The 19468-nt window shown below is 29.7% G+C and overlaps 1 protein-coding gene across 8 annotated transcripts in view; it reads right to left on the minus strand.

Annotated features, from left to right (window-relative positions):
- LOC145833860 (E3 ubiquitin-protein ligase HUWE1-like) overlaps positions 1-19468 on the minus strand; it is a 90003-nt gene that overhangs the window by 14435 nt on the left and 56100 nt on the right. For 3 of the 8 annotated variants that reach the window (XM_082941099.1, XM_082941141.1, XM_082941090.1), the window contains 21 exons: positions 17566-17670; positions 16093-16141; positions 15585-15668; positions 14697-14827; positions 14212-14380; positions 13718-13861; positions 13217-13407; positions 12900-13003; positions 12624-12747; positions 12289-12409; positions 11522-11736; positions 8932-9022; positions 5490-5618; positions 5014-5176; positions 4374-4503; positions 3963-4065; positions 3317-3443; positions 2427-2655; positions 1913-2128; positions 1428-1635; positions 315-463 (listed from right to left, as the gene is read on the minus strand). In XM_082941099.1, the coding sequence (XP_082797225.1) occupies positions 315-463; positions 1428-1635; positions 1913-2128; positions 2427-2655; positions 3317-3443; positions 3963-4065; positions 4374-4503; positions 5014-5176; positions 5490-5618; positions 8932-9022; positions 11522-11736; positions 12289-12409; positions 12624-12747; positions 12900-13003; positions 13217-13407; positions 13718-13861; positions 14212-14380; positions 14697-14827; positions 15585-15668; positions 16093-16141; positions 17566-17670 (2982 nt within the window). The remainder of the gene's footprint in view (positions 1-314; positions 464-1427; positions 1636-1912; positions 2129-2426; positions 2656-3316; positions 3444-3962; positions 4066-4373; positions 4504-5013; positions 5177-5489; positions 5619-8931; positions 9023-11521; positions 11737-12288; positions 12410-12623; positions 12748-12899; positions 13004-13216; positions 13408-13717; positions 13862-14211; positions 14381-14696; positions 14828-15584; positions 15669-16092; positions 16142-17565; positions 17671-19468) is intronic. The other 5 variants (XM_082941115.1, XM_082941107.1, XM_082941149.1 and 2 more) reach the window with 5 other exon arrangements.

Below are 19468 nucleotides of genomic sequence, written 5' to 3' on the forward strand. Positions count from 1 at the left end.
GTGAAGTATTATTGATAAGATAAACAACATTTCAAGACATTATGCTATTTTTATTCCCGTGAAAGATAAATAAATATTTGTAGTTTAATAACGTTTTAGATTAACTTGTTACTTCATACACTTGTGTTTTTAACGTACGCATAGTTTAATTGTTAAAAATTACAATTAAGACAATTCAACAAAATTTAAATTTAAAAAAATAGTGTAACTGTATCAACGTACTTTGCTTGAACTATTTTTGGTACAAATTGCGAAGCTGCATTAGTCGAAAAGAAATAAAAGCTTAAAAACCGACAAAACTTGAAAACCCATACCTTGATAACAACGGGTCCAGTGGTGGGTCTGTTCTCCTGATCAATGGTTGCCGTGTGCGCTCTCGAGGTGGCGGTGATCTTCTTCTTGGTTGAAGAGGAAGTGTCCAATTTCATCAGAATGTCCCAGAAATCCGAAGACACTTCCGCGTCTGTATAACAGAATTGTAATGTTCATAAATAGCACTTACATCAAACGTGCTTAGTTTAAAATCAAACACACTATTCTTTTACAAGTTTGAAAAATAATTATAATAAATTGTCTGTTTGGTAAGCATTTTGGCAATCTAAAATCTACTTTAAATTATTAATTTTCAGACATTTACGCACTATTTGATTTAAAACTTAAAATATTTCAACAAAAGTTATCACTGTGTCGTAATACTTGTAAGGAGCAGACAAAAACTTGTACTTTTTTAGTAATAAATTGGAAGTAATGTGAACAATAAGTCAATAATAAAATTTTATAATGAAAGCCATATGTCTAATGTGCACTACATCAAATATTTACTCAACTGTGTAACAGTCCATTGTATAAATTTTACTTTAGCAACTTTTGTTTGTTTATGCATAAGAAATTTATTTTACATTTGCAAAAAAGTGGGCTTCACCTAAATGTAACGTTTTATAAAAATGTTTGCTCAAGTTTGAAAAGCCAAATTTTATTGAATTGAACAAAATAAACATTGCTATTATGTTTTAAAGAATAAAATTTACTGTAAAAATATATTATAGAGCTTCAACAAACTTTTATAGCTCTTTAATCTTATGAAAACTAAAATGATTATAATGGTTTCTGATAAATTTTTAGACTGGTAATATGGAAGTATGGGAAAAAATGACTTGGAGTTTGAAACAATATTCACATACTTTAAGTTCCTTGTTAAATATTTGGCAATATATTCAATATAATATTAATATAAATTTTTTATAACTTGATTAAAGAAATAGTCTTTTTTTTTCAACTGACAATTAAAAATAAACAACCCACCATTGAGTTCCTTGCTCTTATATACTTAACTTATACAACATTTTTCAGCTTCTAAATGTTTTGTTAAACTGCTCACTTATTTTAAGTTCTCAATATATATTTAAAACACAAGATAACAAACGCACCATTCAACTCCTTGCTCTTCTTGTTGGTGCTGGCAACCAGTTGCTGGGGCTGAACGAAATCGGCGGGGAACACTTTGCTGAGCATGTTCAAGCAGTCGATGGCGTGCCTGGCCACCAGCGGCGCCGCTTGCGGGTGGATGAACAGCTTCTTCACCAACCTCTGCGACGAAGACTTCTTGTTCGAAGATTGCGATGGCACCTTCGCTACCTGAGTTGGAAGTTTTTAGTTTTATCAGTTGGAAAAATTTATGCTCTATTTAGCCTGTACACATTTCATGTTTAAACATAATATAAATTGTGTTAAGCAAATAACTATTTGGTTCTTAAAGTTAAGTTAAATAAAAGTGCATTATTGTCTAAATACAAAGTAATAACTTCTTCTTATTTGTGCATCTAAAAATAATATTAAAGACTTGTTTTAACAAAATATAGACTTATATAAATTTATAAAGAGGTTATAACATTAAATATTTTTTTCAACAAACTTGGAAAATGGAAGCCCTGGCACCCAAAGCGCCGTCCAGCTTGATCGACATCCAACTGGAGGTGGCGTACTTGACGGTGGTTGCTTCCTGCTTCTTAGCCGGTTGCTTGGCAACCTTGGTGTCCCCGGAACGTTGCAGGATGGATACCAAAGTGGATACCAGCCAATCGCGGGTGGCCGAGTGGTAACATACGTTCCTGAACACTTTGTGGAGAACCTGTTGGAAAATTAACTTGTTGAAAGGTAGACATATAAGAATATTATCTATGACTTTTTATATAAGTTATTAATTGAATCTTTTGGATATGATTAAATACTTTGAACGAAGTTTCATTTGCTTTTCAACTTCAAAAAGCCCACTTAAACTAATTTAAACGTGACTTAAGGTAAAAAAAAAAGCATGTCCATTTTTTTATTAAAATGGATTAATTTTCAAAGTCTTTACAGAATTACTTCTAACTTTTTTATGGCTGTTACTTTAAGCATTGAGAATATTAAGGTACAAAACAACCGACCTGAACGTTCAACTTGGAGTCTTCTTGCACGAACAGCAGCAGCAGCAGGTGGGACAGCGACTCGTGATCGAGGACCTGCCTGGACTGGAACGTCTTGTCCCCATTTCCGGCCTGCGCGCCCTGGCTCCCCTGGTGGTACCTGAGCGCCCTCCTGCGGCCGCCCGCAACGCCGAAGTCGACCAGCATGCCGCCTCTGTCGCGGTATCTGTGGTCAATTTCTGCGTACCTTCTGGCGCATACAAAAAAGTGGGTTTAGTTTGGTCGGATGTTGCTTGGTTTTTGAGTTTTTTATGTTTTTTTTAATGAAATAATAAACAACTAGTTTTGTTTATTTGAATTGAATAGTGGATAAAATCAAGAAAATTTTGATGTTTTAGAGATGCATACAAAAAGTGGGTTTGGTCGTCGGATGTTGCTTAGTTTTTAAAGAACTTAATGGTGATTTTGAGATACTTGAGATAAATTGTTAAACAGATTTTTTTTTTAATTCCCTTTTTGTTTTAATTTGATGGAGAAAATCAAGAAAATTTCGATTGATACAATCAAAAACTAAACAATTTTGTAAATTATCAAACTTATGTATTAAGCAATGCGCGGTATCTGTCGTAAGTTTCTGCGTGCCTTCTAGTGGAAGCGTACAAAAAATACGGGTTTAGTCGTTGGTAGGATGATGTTTAGTTTTAGAGTTTTTCTTTGCTTTTTTTTTAAATTAAATAATAAATAACTAGTTTTGTTTATTTGAAATCAGCGGATAAAATCTAGAAAATTTCGATATTTTTGTCTTTGCCAAGTATAACGAACTTGATTTAGTTAAAAAGTAACCACACTTGTAAACGGAAGTCCCAAACAAAAATAAGTATATCTTAATAATATTACGTCATAACACCAACCTCTGCAAATGTTCGGTGACGTTCCTGTGCTGCTCCATCTGCCTTCTCTCGTTCTCCGCCCTCAGAGACCTCGCTTCTTCCTGGAGAGCTTGCGGCAGTTGGGCGATCTCTGAATCTTCCATCTCACCTGGTTAACATTGTTATGATTATTATGAGGTCATTTCACATAGAAAAAATAAATTTTTAGGCTTACAGTCCTTCTGTGACCATTGCTTTGAACGTGAATAATTTGAATTAGCTATGTATCTATATTTAATTACATATGCACTTATGTTATTATTAGTGTACTTCCACTAAAATCTTATGTATTATTATTAGCTACGTCATAGTTTAGAAGTTTTTTGTGACCATTGTCAGCTAAAAATAGTTTGTAAATGCATTCCTTATCGGAAATTCTGTGATATAAGCATGTTCTAATGTATTTCCACTATCTATTTTTATTTTGTGTTAAGTATTGTTATGTATTTCCACTAAAATCTTATGAATGTATTTATCTTAAAAAAGTTATGCACTATAATCTTATTACATATGTATTATGTATCATAAGTGTTAATTATGACTTATACCAACCTTAAAGTATATACTTATCTAAAAAAATTATGCACCTGTATTTAATTGATACGTACTTATTATTATTTATACCAACCTAGCAACTGCCTCCTCAAATCAGGTTCAAGTTGGTGGATGAAGGAGGAATTGTCCGCTGAAGGTTGCGTCGCTTGATTGAATGCTGCGCGTTGCTCTTCGTGCTGCGAATTATCAGTTTAAAATAAAACACAACATTTTTTACTGTTATTATAATTAGATGAGGAATACAAGAAGTGTTTGAATCAAAATGGTCATATAATCAAGTAGTTTTAAAAATCATAAAAATCACAATACAAGTTGTTCTTTCTACTAAAAAAAGATGAGCTTAAATCATCTTTTTCAAGTTTTATATTAAATAAAGACAGTTTTATAGTTAAATCAGATTTTAAATCTCATTGATAATATAAAAGACTTGAATCATACAACTTGACTTCAATAAAATTTTAATTTCAAACAAAGTACTACCAACCCTCCTCTGCTGATCAATGACTTCTTGTTGGATGTTCTGAGGGAGGGCGTTCAAGAATTCAGGGTTCAATCTGGTGCTGAGAACGTTCGCTTGCCCGCTACCAGATTCTGCGTTTCTGTTCAGTGTGTCCCTGTGGAAAGAAAATTAAACTGTTAGTGTTCAAAAAATATAAGTATAGATGTGTGAAGATAATGATGTTATGCTTTCTAATAATATTATTTTTAAGCTTAACGTACTAAAAAGCTCAAAATTTGCAAAAAAAAAAAAAAAATCAAGTAAAAAAGATAATGATAAGTTTCATAATAGTGTTTACTTTTTAAGGTAATGTTAATCGATTTAAAGTCAGTATTCAATAGATATTAGTATAGATTTGTGGAGAAAATGATGTTATGTAAAATTTGTATGTAATAATCTAACATATGCAACACCTACTACTCTTGCATTTAGTTAAAAAAATTCAAAATGCTTCTTATATTTTTTTTGTTAACAAAAGGTTTCAAAATTTGCAAAAAAAAAAGATGACAGTTAAACTTGTAATAGTTTTTACTTTCTATGACAATATTAATCAATGTAAAATCAGTGAAACAAAATATCTGTGTCGTAACAAACTTTCAATTATTCAAAAATCAACAAAATATACCTGATAATTTCAGCTCTGACGTCTTGGGGTACTGCGATGAGAAATTGGGGGTCGACGTTGTTCCACACAGTAGGACCGTCGTCTACCTGATTTGCTTGCTGTTGATTGGACGGTTGATCAGATGCTGCTTGTTGATTGGTTGCTGCATCTGATGCAGGTGGCTCTGTAAAGAATCGTGATTTAATGTATAATGTATATCATTTGTTTTTTTTTAACTAGTATATTCTTTTTGGTTTACACTGAAATAAACTCCCGGAATGAATAATTACTTATTTTTTAAATCTTTTTTTTTTCGTTCTAACAAGTTATGTCTACATTTTTCATTTATTTTAAGGTATTACATTTACCTTACTCAAATAAAAATTAATTATTTCAAAACTTTTTTGGATTCTAGGCATTATCTTATATGCACAGGCAATTAATACTTTAATTAATTTTTTTTATAACTATTATTAGAAAAACACCATTTCACAAACCTTGTTGCTGAGATGGGGCGGTGGTAGTTTGGGGTTCCTGGGTAACCGTGTTTGATGGTTGCCCTGGTAACTCGGCGGATGAATCCCCCGTGTCCATGGGTTGAGCGTCAGTCACATCCCTATCAACATCTGTTTGATAAATATTAAAGTTTAATATTTTGTTTTGGGTGTTTTTTTAATAAAATATATTTAAACTTACTTTACACAACTCAGCCCTTTGGCGAATAGGGCCGCAACAAAATTAGGCTTTCAGTTGAAGAAGTTTTATTCATTATTTTCAGTTTTAGTTTTATATTTAAGTTTATATCTAATAAAAAATACTTGTTTTATCTCGAACTAACATTTGTGCTTAAACATGTTTCTTAGTGACAAATACAAAAAAATATGTACTTAAAAAAGATAAACTTAATTTCTAAAGAAGTTTTCTTATGATGATGGACTAAAATTTCTATTTATTATTTACAAAACACAACAAAAAAAAGGAAATTTTATTTTCAATAGAAGCTTTCTTACACAGATGAGAAGATTAGGGTTTATATATATGAGAAAAAAAAATATAAAGCTTTAATTTCAACAGAAGCTTTTAGACGGGGAGATTAAAGTTTTGATTCATTTTACCAAATACAACAAAAAGATGTTAATTTTCAACACAAGCTTATAAAGGGGGAGATCAAAAGCTGTATGTATAATACTTAGACAACAAGCATAAAGAATAAAATTATTTAAACAGAAGCTTACAGACTGGGAACGTTTTCATTTATTATTTTAACAAATGCATATATAAAGTTTAACTTCAACAGATGAGGAGATTATCGTTCGACACAAAAGCAAACATGTTGCATCAGGAAAAGCAAACATCAAAAAAAAATCCAGCGAGCAAAACCGTGCGGAAAAAGAGTGAGAAATTGCGTCACACAAAATGAGAGCGAGAGATGTTGGAACGAAAGTTTTGAACTTGGGATGCGAGAGAGGGCTTTCATAAGAGCTCTCTCTCTCGTTTATTTGTTTGCACAGAACATCAAGTGATAGGAAGTGCTGAAGTTACAAACGGTGCTGACACAGTCTGTACAGAGGTCAGTACAGTAGATCAGTTGAAATTTGATATGATTTGCACTGAAAAGTCGCTTTTTCTTCATATTTTTGTTCAAACTAGTAGGTGAAACAGCAAGAAATTAACAATTCAGAAAGAAAACTCATCAATGTAGGAGGTGCTAGCCCAGCATGGGAGGTAGAAAACAATATAGTCTAATTGTTTTTATTATTAATTGACTATATTACCTTCTACCTCACTTGCTAGGCTGCTTTATTTTAATGATGAGTGCAAATAATTGAGAAAGTAAGGTAAAAGTAAGAAGAAAACTGACGTACAAGTAAAAACTGTGACAAATTAGGACATGAACTATCCAATCAATACTTAAAATTCTAGTTTAAAAAACTTAATGCTCGATAAAAAGTGAAATATTAAAGTTCTTTAGTCAAAAAACCAGTTTACGAAACTTAAAAATTTTACACTAAAAAAAATTCTTCAAACAAATGAACTAGTTTAAAAATCATTCAATTGAAAAACTCAACTAAATAAAACCAAAACTAAAACAACTTTTATCTTTCACTGTGTGAATGTGAGCTTGTCAGGGCAAGGTAGTAGTAAACCAGTTCACAAAAAAAATATATATATATATATATATACCAACCCGGAACTGATTTAACCTACTACCTCACCGCGACGCCAAAAGCTCCTTCTGTGACGTCACAGTGACTCAGCCGACGTGATGACCTTGACTCCTTTGAAGTTTCGAGCGAGCCGCTTCGGCGGAGGCGGTGAAGTTTGTAGTTCGGCAAAAAAAAAAACTACAAAATCCACTACCTCAGCAGAAACTGCACAAAATTTTAGTAAAAAAAAATAAAAAAATAAACTGAAACGAAAAGCTGCACTTGAAATTAAAAATGACGTGTGTTTTGTTCGATCGATTTTTTTTTCAAACTGACTGCACCAGCTGAAAAGTGGAAAGAACGCGAAAGCGAGCGGGCCGCCTGCAAAAGAACGCGCAACGCGAGAGAAGAGAAAAAATTGAAACGAGAGAATTAAAAAAAAACGAGAGAATTAAAAAAAAAATTGGTGAAGGAAACTTTGCGGTTTTGGTAAAGAGAGCTTTCCATTTGGAACGATTTTTTTGTGTTTCTTTAATTTTAATTTTGCGACTTTTTTTTCGGGAGATTTTAAGCCGGTTTTATTTTTATCACGACTCTCGCCTTTTATAAGCTGTGTGTGACGCAATAATAAGAAACTTGCGTCAAACGCCTTCGTGCATTGTGACGAGCGAAATTGAATTGTGCGGGTTCCAAGCTTTTATGTTTAATTTAATAATATATATTTATAAATACAAAGGATTGTCGCTTTTTGAGCTGAAACAACTTTTTCATTGTCTGCTATAAATAGATGAAATCTTTCCTCTCTATTTATATTAAAAGATTATACTACAAACTGTAACTAGCACAATAAAAATTTGCTGCAATGAATATTGTTTTAACAATAAAACCAACAAATATTAAACATATCAAAGACAAAATATCTACTTAAAATCTTTTTTTCTCTTTTATTCTTAACTTTTTTATGTGTTCTCTAAAATATCATACTTCAAATATTACAACTAATATTGTAACTTGAAAAGTTACAAAAAATAAGGAACTTTACAAAAAAACAAATTACAAAGAAAGTTTTTGACAAGGAAATGAAACATGCGAAAGTCGTGGTTAAATTGAATCTTTTTTTTTTATTAAAAATGATTTGCAATATTTTTTCCTAATTAATTCAATAATTGCAACACAAATTAATATCTGGTTAGCACAAACCGGCTTGAACCATTTCGAATTTCCAAATAAGGAAATGTCCAAGAAAGCGTAATACAGTCAGTAGGCGAATATGAGTTTGTTTGTTTTATTTATAAAACATACTGTCTATTGTTTTATTCTCAACATTCATTTTCTTTTGTCATTCGAACAAAAACACTTGTTTTGTTAACAATGCATGTTTCTGCAGAATTTCTTTGTTCGAAATTTTAATATAAATTTTTATTCGAGGAATTTTTTTTGTCAATATATAGTAAATTAAATAAACATGTGCTGTTAATGTTAAGCCGGGTCAAATTAAAAATATTCAAAAAATTGAGTTTATTTAAATTAATTTTATGTCTAGGTTTTAATGAGAAAATCAAGCATTTTAAAATTTTATTTCAATCACAAAATTTTTTTAAATTCTTTTGTATTGTAATGTAACTAAGTAAAATCTAGCCCATCATTTTGCACCTAAATTTTGCACCTTTTTAACATTTTTTTTAATTTAAAAGGTAATATACTTTTTTGCTAAAAAAGTTCTCGCTAACTACTTGGTCAATGTTGTGTCAAAGAGAAAGTAAAGTTTAATATGAAGTGACATATAACTAACCGTCATTTTGCTGTTGTGCATTTTCTCCTGTCGTCGGAGGAGTTTCTGCTTGAGGAGGGTTTTCTGCGGAGGGCTCACCTTCAGCAGCAGTCTGTAATAATATATTTGATTATTATGTATCAAGTTTAAACAGTTTGTTGTAACATTTATCACAAAGAGAAATATTTGGTAATGTTCTACTTTTATTTATTTGTGTTTTTACAAGTGTATCTTTCGTAGTAGAAGTGGTAAATAACAAATTGTTACTGTTACAGTCTGAACAATATATTTGATTATACACGGTACTATATATAAAAAATATATTTATACTTAAACACATATTAAACAAAAAAACAATATGAGTATAGTTCATTGTTGAACTAGCAACAATTTTTTTTAATTTTCAGTTTTTTCATTAAAAACAATTTTTTTTTATTTTAATATTTTGTGGTCATAAACTTTAAAGGTTTCAAAAGAACTGCTAGTCAGCTTGTTTCAATGAAGGTTTTGTTTTTTAAACAAAAGATACAGAATATAAACATTAAAACACTTTAAATGGTTTGTGTCGTATAAAAAGGAATTGATTAAAAACACTTACATTCACTCAGACAAGTATCGATTTGAGTTATACATAATATTTGTAAGCATTACAACAGGAAGTGAATTGTATTGATTATTCGTACATCAGTATTTTTACATGTTAAAACTAGAATTATTAAAACAAAAATTACATTAGTATAATCAATTCAATTAGTGAACTTTGACTGATATTTCTAATATAACTTTCAAAAGCTCACACTTACGTAGTAGCATAATTTTTAATGGTTAATAATTCATGCTGTATATAAATTAGTGAACTGTAATTGAAATCTACTAATTTAATCAGTGATCCTTGACCTTTAACTTTACACATTATAACTAAATTTTTACGAACCTACAAAAAATTGGACTTCGAAATTATTATAATTTTTACTGACTAAAGTTCAAAAATATTTTAATTTCGCACTGCTAAAGTAAACATAGATTAATTTAAATTAATCTGTTATGTCAACATTTAATTAATTAACTTGGTCGCGCCGCGTTCTAAAAGTAATTTATTTGAGCCAATTTATCAAGACTTTGCTGAAATTTGCTAATAAATTTTAAAACAACCAACTCGTTAAATGTTACTTTTTTAAACATTTCACTTCGTCTGCGAAATGATATGTTATAAATTACATAAGTTTTTATATGTATTAGGTTAAGTATGAACAATATCAATTATATTAGCATTAACTATTATTTTGCGGTTTATACTGATAAAATTGACACCGAATTTATGATAAAAATATCAACTTTACACAGGGTTGTTACATAATACTTTTAAATTTTACCTTAAATATTTTTAATATTTAATTAAAATTACAAAATATGCAACATTTTGTTAATTGTCATGTTCACATGGAATCGTAATAATAAACAGTTTTGAAACTATTTCAGCTATTCTAATTAATATTCCATTAAAATTATTTTGCAAATCAAATAATAAATGTATTTTATATTTAAATTTAATTTTTTTAAACGTAAAATTAAGATTTTTTAAGTAGAGTTTTTAAGGTTACGATTAAATTGATAAAAACTCGAAAATTATTAATTTCTCAGTGCTTAAAAACGGCCTTGAAAATCTAAAAATAATACAAGCACCTGTTTTTAGTGTTTGTTTTTAAAATGCAAAAGAGGATTACCAAATCATGTTCTCGGTATTTACTTAATTATAAAACTAATTGTAAGTAAGTTAATTAGAGCACTTAAGGTAATTAACCAGTTTCTGAGATACTCAAAATTTGTTTAGTCTTTGTATGCTCAAAATTTAAACACATTTAATGCATACTTGTTAAAATTATTAAGTAATTATATTTTTTATAATGCTAAATTGTTTTCAATTTTTGTAATAAATTAAAATATCTTACAATTTTAATTTAATTGTATTCTTTCAAAAAAGTATAAAACATACTATTTAAACATTATAAACTCATTTTTGAATAATTATTATATATCTAACTTAAAGTGTAAAAAGTTATCTTTGAAACATGTTTTATTTTAAATAATTATTTATTACTTATTAGAATATGTTTATTTGATAATTTTTAATACAATTAAAACTTTTTGTTAAAAAATAATTTTTCACATTAGTCAGTCTTTTATAATATCATTTTAATTATATCATATTACTAACTCCAACCCAGAATAACAATACAACATGTCAAAAACTACATTTAAATAAATATATTGATATGTTTTAATCTATTCAGTTTTTATTTATTTTAGTTATTATTGCCACTCACATTATCTTCTTTTATTTAATTTAAATACTTATTTTTTACGTTACTTATTAGTTTAACTTAAAAATATACAATAAACCTAATTTGTGCAATATTAAAAATATTAAAACTTTTAATTTTGAATTTTTTAGATTTCTAAAATGCGTAACGTCACGAGTGCGTAAAGATGCGAGATTTTACTGTACTTAATCATTATTTGATAAAACACCAACTTTTAATTATCATGTACAAGTATTTATATTTGATCCCAGTATTAAAAATTTCTAAAACATGATTTTGTTCCAACTTACATTGTCTTCTCCTTCTGCCTGGCCTTCTTCCGCTTCCTGAGCTTCCCTCTCCTCCCTTTCCTTCCGCTTCTTCTCCTCCTCCTCCTGCTTCTTCTTCATCAGCTCCTTCTTCTTCTTCTCCTTCTCCTCCTTCAGGATCCGCCTCTGCTCCGCCCGCTTCGCGATCTCCTTCTTCGCCTTCTCCACCACCTTGTCGAAGATCTCCTCTTTCACCACTGTTGAGAGCGAGATGTTTTTATCAATGTGACGTCATAATTAATTTTAATACTTTTGAATGAATAAAAAGTTTTTTTGCCTTTATGAAGTCAGAGAGCTTTTTTTAACGGATCAACTTTCTTCCCGGAAACTTTTAGTAAGGGATGTAGGGAGAACAAAATAATTTTAGTCATTATTTTTGACGTCATAATACACTGTTTTAGTTAAGAAGTTGGTAAAGACAAGACAATAAGCTGGTTTTAATGGAAAGTGAGTTTGTCAAGTCTTAAGACTAAAACTTGGATGTAATTAAACTGTTGCCCGTACATGTAATCAGGGGAAATTGAAAACTCAAGTTAACTTTGTAAATAGTGTCAATTTATCCTTCAACTAGAGCTACTAAACAGTTTTTTGATAAGCAACATTGCTTAAATGTACTTTATCATTAGATTTACTTTAAGAAATAACTCAACATCGTTTTAGATTAAAACTAGCTTTTGAAAATTATAAAGAGGTTTAACACAATATTTATCACAAAGTTTATAATACTAGTATTATGTCAAGTAACTAACATGTAACGCAATCGTACACATCGTGGGATTCAAGAACGCAGCATTCTTCAATCCATCTTGACAAAGTTGTTTGGAGGTTTTCAGTGTACCCACCAGTGAGCATGGTTTCGTACAAGTTGTCCTATGAATTGTATATTTTTATTTTCAGTTATAATATCAGTTATGTATGAAGAATTACTTTTATTGGTTTCAATGGCTTTCAAGTCTTTAAATTCAACCAAGAAAGTCTAGTCTATATACAAAAAAATAAATTAATGCATGTACATCTAGGAATAATTAGTTGTTGGATGCAAGCTACTGAATACACGTTTGTTTAAACAAAAAATAAAACGAACAGGAAGCATGGATGCAAATATGGGATCGGGTAACTGCTGCACTTCCTGATTTACCAGATTTCTCATTTCTCCCACCAGATCGGCTCCCAAATACATCCCGTTTGCTGCCACTGGCTCCAATAATCTGTAATGGTATTCTAAAAGTTTTAAAAACAGTTTTATCCAAACTTTAAAGTACCTTTAAGAAAAACAAAAACTTAAACATGTGAAACACGGACTGGTTGAAACTGATTGATTAAAAGGAAAAATATATTGTTAATTTTTATTAATTCAAACCTGTGAAAGACGGACTGGTTGGTTCTGTTTCTTCTCGGGTCGCCAGGCTGAGCGGCCCTCTGAATGAAAACTTCCTGATTCACCTCTTGGTTCGGGGTATTCACCTAGTAATAGTAAAATATATATAATCATTATATTTGTAATTATTGTGTTCACCTAGTTTGTCTATATCTCAAAATTTTATGTCAACATTTTTTTATTGATTTTTAAATCTACAGTATAATTAAATAAATAATAAATACACACATTTTTTAATAGTAGCATGAATATTATCAATCAAAATTAAAAAGTCTATTATTAATCTTATTTATACCAACCTGATTCTGTCTCATGGCCCCGATGTTCTGCCCCGCCCTCAAAACTCGTTGCGACCAGTTTTCGGGCGGTCCCCTGACGACGTTCTGCTGGTTGCCAGGCTGGTTGTTGGTTGCCAGGGAGTGCAGCAACATCTGGGGTCTGACCAGGAGTGGGTGCTGAGAGGTCACCCTTCCGCCTGATGTTCCTTGCACTGTAAATATAAATTAAAATATTAACCGTTTTATTTCTAAATTTGCTTCGCCTGTTGGCTGAGAAAAAGTTTACTGAGTTATATTTATCAACCAACCTTTTTAGTTGTACTCAGTTTATCAAGTAGAACAAATTATTTAAACAATACAGAGAAATTAAAAAGTTGTACGTCAAAAAATAAACAAAACTTTAACAGACCTCTCTAATTTATTATTCTCTTTCCAGTGAGTTATTCAACTCTGGTTAAGTAATACTTAATATCCTAGTAAAACATACAACAATGTAAAAACAAAATAAAACAAATTCCGAACCGATTGAGATGGGGGTAGCGTCGTTCCTGCTCTGCGGCGTCGAAGTTCCGAATCCCTGCATGTCCAGGTAGGCGTGGGGGAATCCCCTGGTCCGAGAGTTGATCACGGGGATTATGTTGGGGTTCGCCTGGCCCCGGCTCATAGCTGCGGGTTCGTTATCGTCTATTACGTCACAAGTACAAAAAAAAAGTTATAATTTTATAAAATTAACTATTGTTTCAAAACTTAAAAATTATTAGACTCTGAAGCCTTAGTTTTAAAAAAATACATATTTAAAAGAAAACTTTTTATTTCCATTACATGCATGTTTTGTATATGACAAAAACCCGAGTCTGATCTTGTTTATAAATAAATTTTCAATCATACAGCACTTCAGTGACCAATTCAAACTATTATCTATGACCTTATCAACCTCATTAAACAAAAACTAAAATTAGTTAAACTTCAATATTTAATCTTTAATTTAATCATAAATTTCATAATCCACAACGAACCGTCGAGTTGTTCGCTGAAAAGGTCTTCCAGCTGCACGAACAAATTGTTCTCCTGATCGCCCAGGTTGTAGTTGTTTATGACGTCATAGTTGTACACCTGGTCCATCTGCTCGTCCGAACCCAGCACGTCGTTGTCGTCATCGTCGTCTTCTCCCTCCGTCTCGTCGCTCTGTGACGTCACAGTATTAAGTTAAACAAATTTTCAATTGTTTTAAAAAAGTAGGAGATATTTTACATATGACTTATTTGTTTTGAACAAAAAACAGAAAATGTTTTGAAAGTTAACAGGCCATTTTTTAATTTAACTCAAACAAGACTTGAATGTTGGCAAACCAATACTTATGCACTTCAACCAAAAATTTTTTAAAGCTTTTATAAATTTTCTGTAAGAGAAAAAATCTGGTCTGAGCGCGAGGCAATCATATTTACAAATTCTATATTTTAACCTAATGTTCAACCAAATAATCAAGAAAAAATAAACTCACGTCATCATCCTCGTCGTCGTCTTCGACGTCGGTGACGTCATCGTCGTCCGCGTCACCGCTGACGTCATCGTGAGGGTTGCCCTGGTGATAGACGACGAGATCTTCCAACGGTACCGCGTGGTGGTCCACTACTGAAATTAATTATTTGATTTATTTGGTGATAGAAGACAAGACTTATCCATTATTTAAATTTATTTGTTTATTATATAAAATGTTTTTTTTTTATTATTTAGTGGTAAATGACGAGATCTTCCTTCGTTGTTTCTATTGAATAAACAATTTATTTTATTTTATCTTTATATTGGTGTTTGTTTAGTTTTCGGCACACTACTGAAAGCATACAGTGTTGCATAAGCCAATAAATAATTTGTTTTAAATAAATCATGCCCACTGGAAACTACTCAAACACATGAGCTATTTTGACTACCTGCATAAACAGTGCATGATACTCTATAGAGAAGTTAGTTATGAGGAGCTACTTAATAAGTTTTATTAAAACATTAATATATACACAGATTGTTATTAAATGTTTTGACAAGCTGCGTAAACAATTGTAAAAAATTAAAAGATTGTTTTCTGCTTGGTCTTAATACGTGCAGCTTCTGCATTAATTACTTAATTATAAAAGGAAATAAAACTAAATATAAAAGTATCTACAAATGCCAGAAATCATAAACTAAAGTTCCTTATATGTTCTACCAAACACGCTTTATTTAAATGGATAGTCAGTTTTTGATTTTAATGCAAGTAGTTTTAATGCAAGTAGTTTTAAGTTTTGGGTAAAAAGCATTCGAAAATATAAATTAAAGGACAATGTCAAAATTGAATGTGATTTTCATTTTAATTTCACAATCACAACTTGTCATAAATTTCTAAATTAAAACTCACACATTGAGTCGTTGTTGTCATTCGATTGAGATTGGTTCTCGTCAGCAACAACAACTGGATCCGTATCCATATCATTTGAACCTGCTGTAATAAATATATATAAAAAGATTAATAAGTTTTATTTGTTTCTACAGTATCATAAGTGAATTTGAATTAAGAATCAAATTTTATGTTAGTCTAGCTGTCATAAGTTCTTAAAAAGTGTTTGCAACTTTTAGGAATTTTAATAATCAATACTATTTAATTGTAAAAATATTAGCTTTTTTCAGTTTAAATATTAAGTAGCTTACATTTTCATTTGAACCTTCTGTAAATTTAATATAAAAAACATTACTACTACTCTATGTATTATTCAGATAGCTATTTAATATAAAATTGAAAATTCATACCAAACTAAGTGGTATAAATTTTTACGGTAAGTTTTTGTATTTTTTTATTTTATTTTTAATGCAAGATGTTAACTTTAAACGTTATATTTATTTTTTTATTCTAATAATATAATAATTACCTCTCATTAATGTAGGGGCGGCTGTGGTATTCTGTGAGCTGGAAAGTGCCTAAAAACAAATTAATAAAATAATCACAAGTTATTTATGAAACTTTAAAGTTATTAACCTCAAAAAAATTTATTAAATTTTTTAGCTTAATAAACGAAGTGTACATATTGTAAGAAAACTTATAAAACGTTTACTTTAATTGTTTAATAATGATGTTAAAGTAGTTATATTTGATTAAAATGGACTTCATAACTGTCTAAATACTATTTTTGAGCAGAAAAACTTAATAAATAAAAACTTTTTCTACTTTAATATTGTACACTTTTAATCAACCAACTTAAGTTCCATTAGTTTTCCAAAAATTACAATTTAATTCACACGACAAAATAGGGGCTAGCAATTTTTTTAACTACAATATTTTTATTAACAAAAACAATTTTGTTTTTATTAAAATACTTGTTTTTTAATTGTGAAATCAAAAGATCATTTTTGTTCAAAAAATCGAAACAATTAGCGCGAGAGGTGTGGCGAAATTTTATTTATTTGCTGGAAAAGAATACACAAACAGGATCAGCGCGCTGGCTGTGTGACGTCACAATCGTCGAGTGCTCGGCGGAGCGTGAAATTTCAGCTGGTTTTTCTGGAAAGTTCGCGATTTTTCCACGTCGCGCCGACATTTAATGCGTGTTTGAATTTCAACAAGTTTTTTTTTATTTATAGGTTTTGTTCTTTCGGTTTAACTCTTGAATTTACCAAGTTTTAAGTTTTTGAAAGTTTCGAATTATTGGTTGGACAAAAGTATCTATTAGTAATTTTAAATAATTCATCATTTAAAGCGTGTTAGAATTTCAACAAGCTTTGATTTTTTTTTGTTGAACTTTTTTTATAATAAATGTTAACATAAATAATAAAATGTTTGTTTTAATTTTTTTTTAATTTTTTAAAGTTTGTTTTTTTGGTTGAACAATTTTTTTAACTAATGCTAAGATAAACAAAAATATGTTTGTTTAAAATTTTAAATAAGTTATTTTAATTTATTTCAAATTTAAGTATCAAGTAAAAATGTTTTTTTTTGCGACAACATAGCTTTTGAAAAACATTTTTTTATACTAGAGTTTACTAAAACATTAATAATTTCATGAAGGCTTATTTTCGAAAAAAAGCGCGCTCAAACTAACGTTTAAACATTCATAAAGGAGAAAAACCAGTTATTTTAAATTCAAACACAAACTATTACACCATCACTTAAATTTTCTCATACAAAACTGTTGTGTTCAAACATTAATATTTTGTATTTAATCAAAAAACAAACATTTTCATCAGTTGAAGTGGACGGATTCTAAAAATTAACGTTAAAAACCTATAAAGGAAACAATATATAGTAATTAAACTGATTTTAGATTAACAAACGCACACAATATTGCATTACCAATAATTTTTATGTATACAATATTTAAAAAATAATATTTTACAAATAAACAAACATTCTCATCAGTTGAAGCAGATGGATTTTGCTGATTATTTTGATTTCCACTACCTTGCTTCTTGTCTTCCGTCGGTTTCTTCAAAGTCGACCAACGGCACAAGATCTGTTTGAATACTTATTTGTGATTTGAAATTTTTGAATACTTATTTGTAAAATTTATGTGTTTGAATATTTATTTGTAAAATTGAAATGTTGAATACTTATTTGTAAAATTTATATGTTCACATCATTTTGATGGTAAATGATAGTAACTCGAGTTTTGACTTCGAGATTCTACAGCTATCGATAGATTTTTTCATTTACAAACTGTATTTTTTTATTTAGGTTCTGCAAAATTGAGTAAATTACTAAAAAAAAGTTTATTCAATTATACATACTTTATCAAATAAATAAATAAATAAATAAATAAATATATATATATATATTCTTCTCCAGCTTTTTCATAGTAATTTTTTTTCTTTATCATAATCAACTTTTTCCTAGAACTTTATCAATAACACTGATAAGACATGAATGCTTACAAAAAAGGCTTTTAAAAATATTTTGTGCCGAAATAATAAACATTTACTTTAAAAATCATAAATTTAACGATCCGGCGCAAACAAAAGACTCGGTCTTGCCGGCTCGTAAAAAACCGCGCCAAACTCACAAATACCGACTCGCTATTGGCCGAAAAGGATCGACTCGACGCCGGTTAAATGTGCGGTGAAATCGTCGGAGCGTGTCGAAAATGAGTCACCGTGGAAACTCGAGTTTCCACTCGCGAATCGAAGTGACTCATCCGCTATTTCAACCTCCTTTCGCAACTCGCTTCCTTTTTGAAGAGGGCGCTTTGAGTACGAGTCGAACTGAAATTCTATTCAAATTTCCGTTCGCGTTGCAAAGAGTTGCATTAAATTTTCTGTTGATAATTAAATTTAGACATTTCCTTTTCTGTATTGAGAATTTATTGGAAATTTATTTATCACACCATATAAAACAAACAGAATAATTTTATTTAAATTACCAGTGGCATTTTATGGCTCATTAGATTTTATAAGACTTGAATTAAATTTCCTGTTAGTAAATAGAATAAGGCATTTCCGTTTTAACTGTAATTTATTGGAAAATGGTTTATCACACCATATAAAACAAACAGAATTTTTTTTCGTTTAAATTATCAACAGCATTTTATGGCTCATTAGAGTTAAATTAATGAAATTAATTACAATAGAAATAAAAATGCGTATTGTTTTATATATTATATATAAGCACCTGTTGGAAATTGCAGGCATAATTAAGTTTTATATTTAACTTTTTTGATCACAAGTAAACATTATGAAAACAAAATTTTGAAGTGTGAGAAAAATTAATCTTAGATATTACTACATATACCTTTTTACTTCCTCAAAACTTCTAAACATTAGTGTTTTAATAAAATATTTCAGTGAGAGAATACCAGAATTGTGTGAAGGTTTAGAATTCATTTTTAATTTGATTCTTAATTTTTTCAGTTATACAAGTTAAAATAAAACTTAAGTTGTATAGTTAGTTTTGATATCTAATTGTATTTTTCGTTTTGTATATAAATGAAACTACTTTGAGTAGAATATTTAGGTGGTTTCAATATGAAAGATAAGTATTTTATAAATAAACTTAAGCTCAAAGTCTAAGATTAATAGGCTTAAATGACTTAACCAACAACAAGACCATTGAAACAATTGGTGATTTAGTTTTGAAAAGGTACAACTAATCTCTGCTTATAAACATGTCATCTTAAAAAGTTTTTGAGGTTCAAATAGTTTTACTAATTACCCAAACGAACAGTTTCCAAAGCTAGCAAATAATTAGACCGAAAGCTATAATCAAACCGATAAAAAAACAGTTTAAGGTAAATAAACCATAGCTTGTAGTAGTTCAAC

The sequence above is a fragment of the Thalia democratica genome, chromosome 1, assembly GCF_965202585.1.
Source record: "Thalia democratica chromosome 1, ktThaDemo2.hap1.1, whole genome shotgun sequence".
Taxonomy (NCBI): domain Eukaryota; kingdom Metazoa; phylum Chordata; class Thaliacea; order Salpida; family Salpidae; genus Thalia; species Thalia democratica.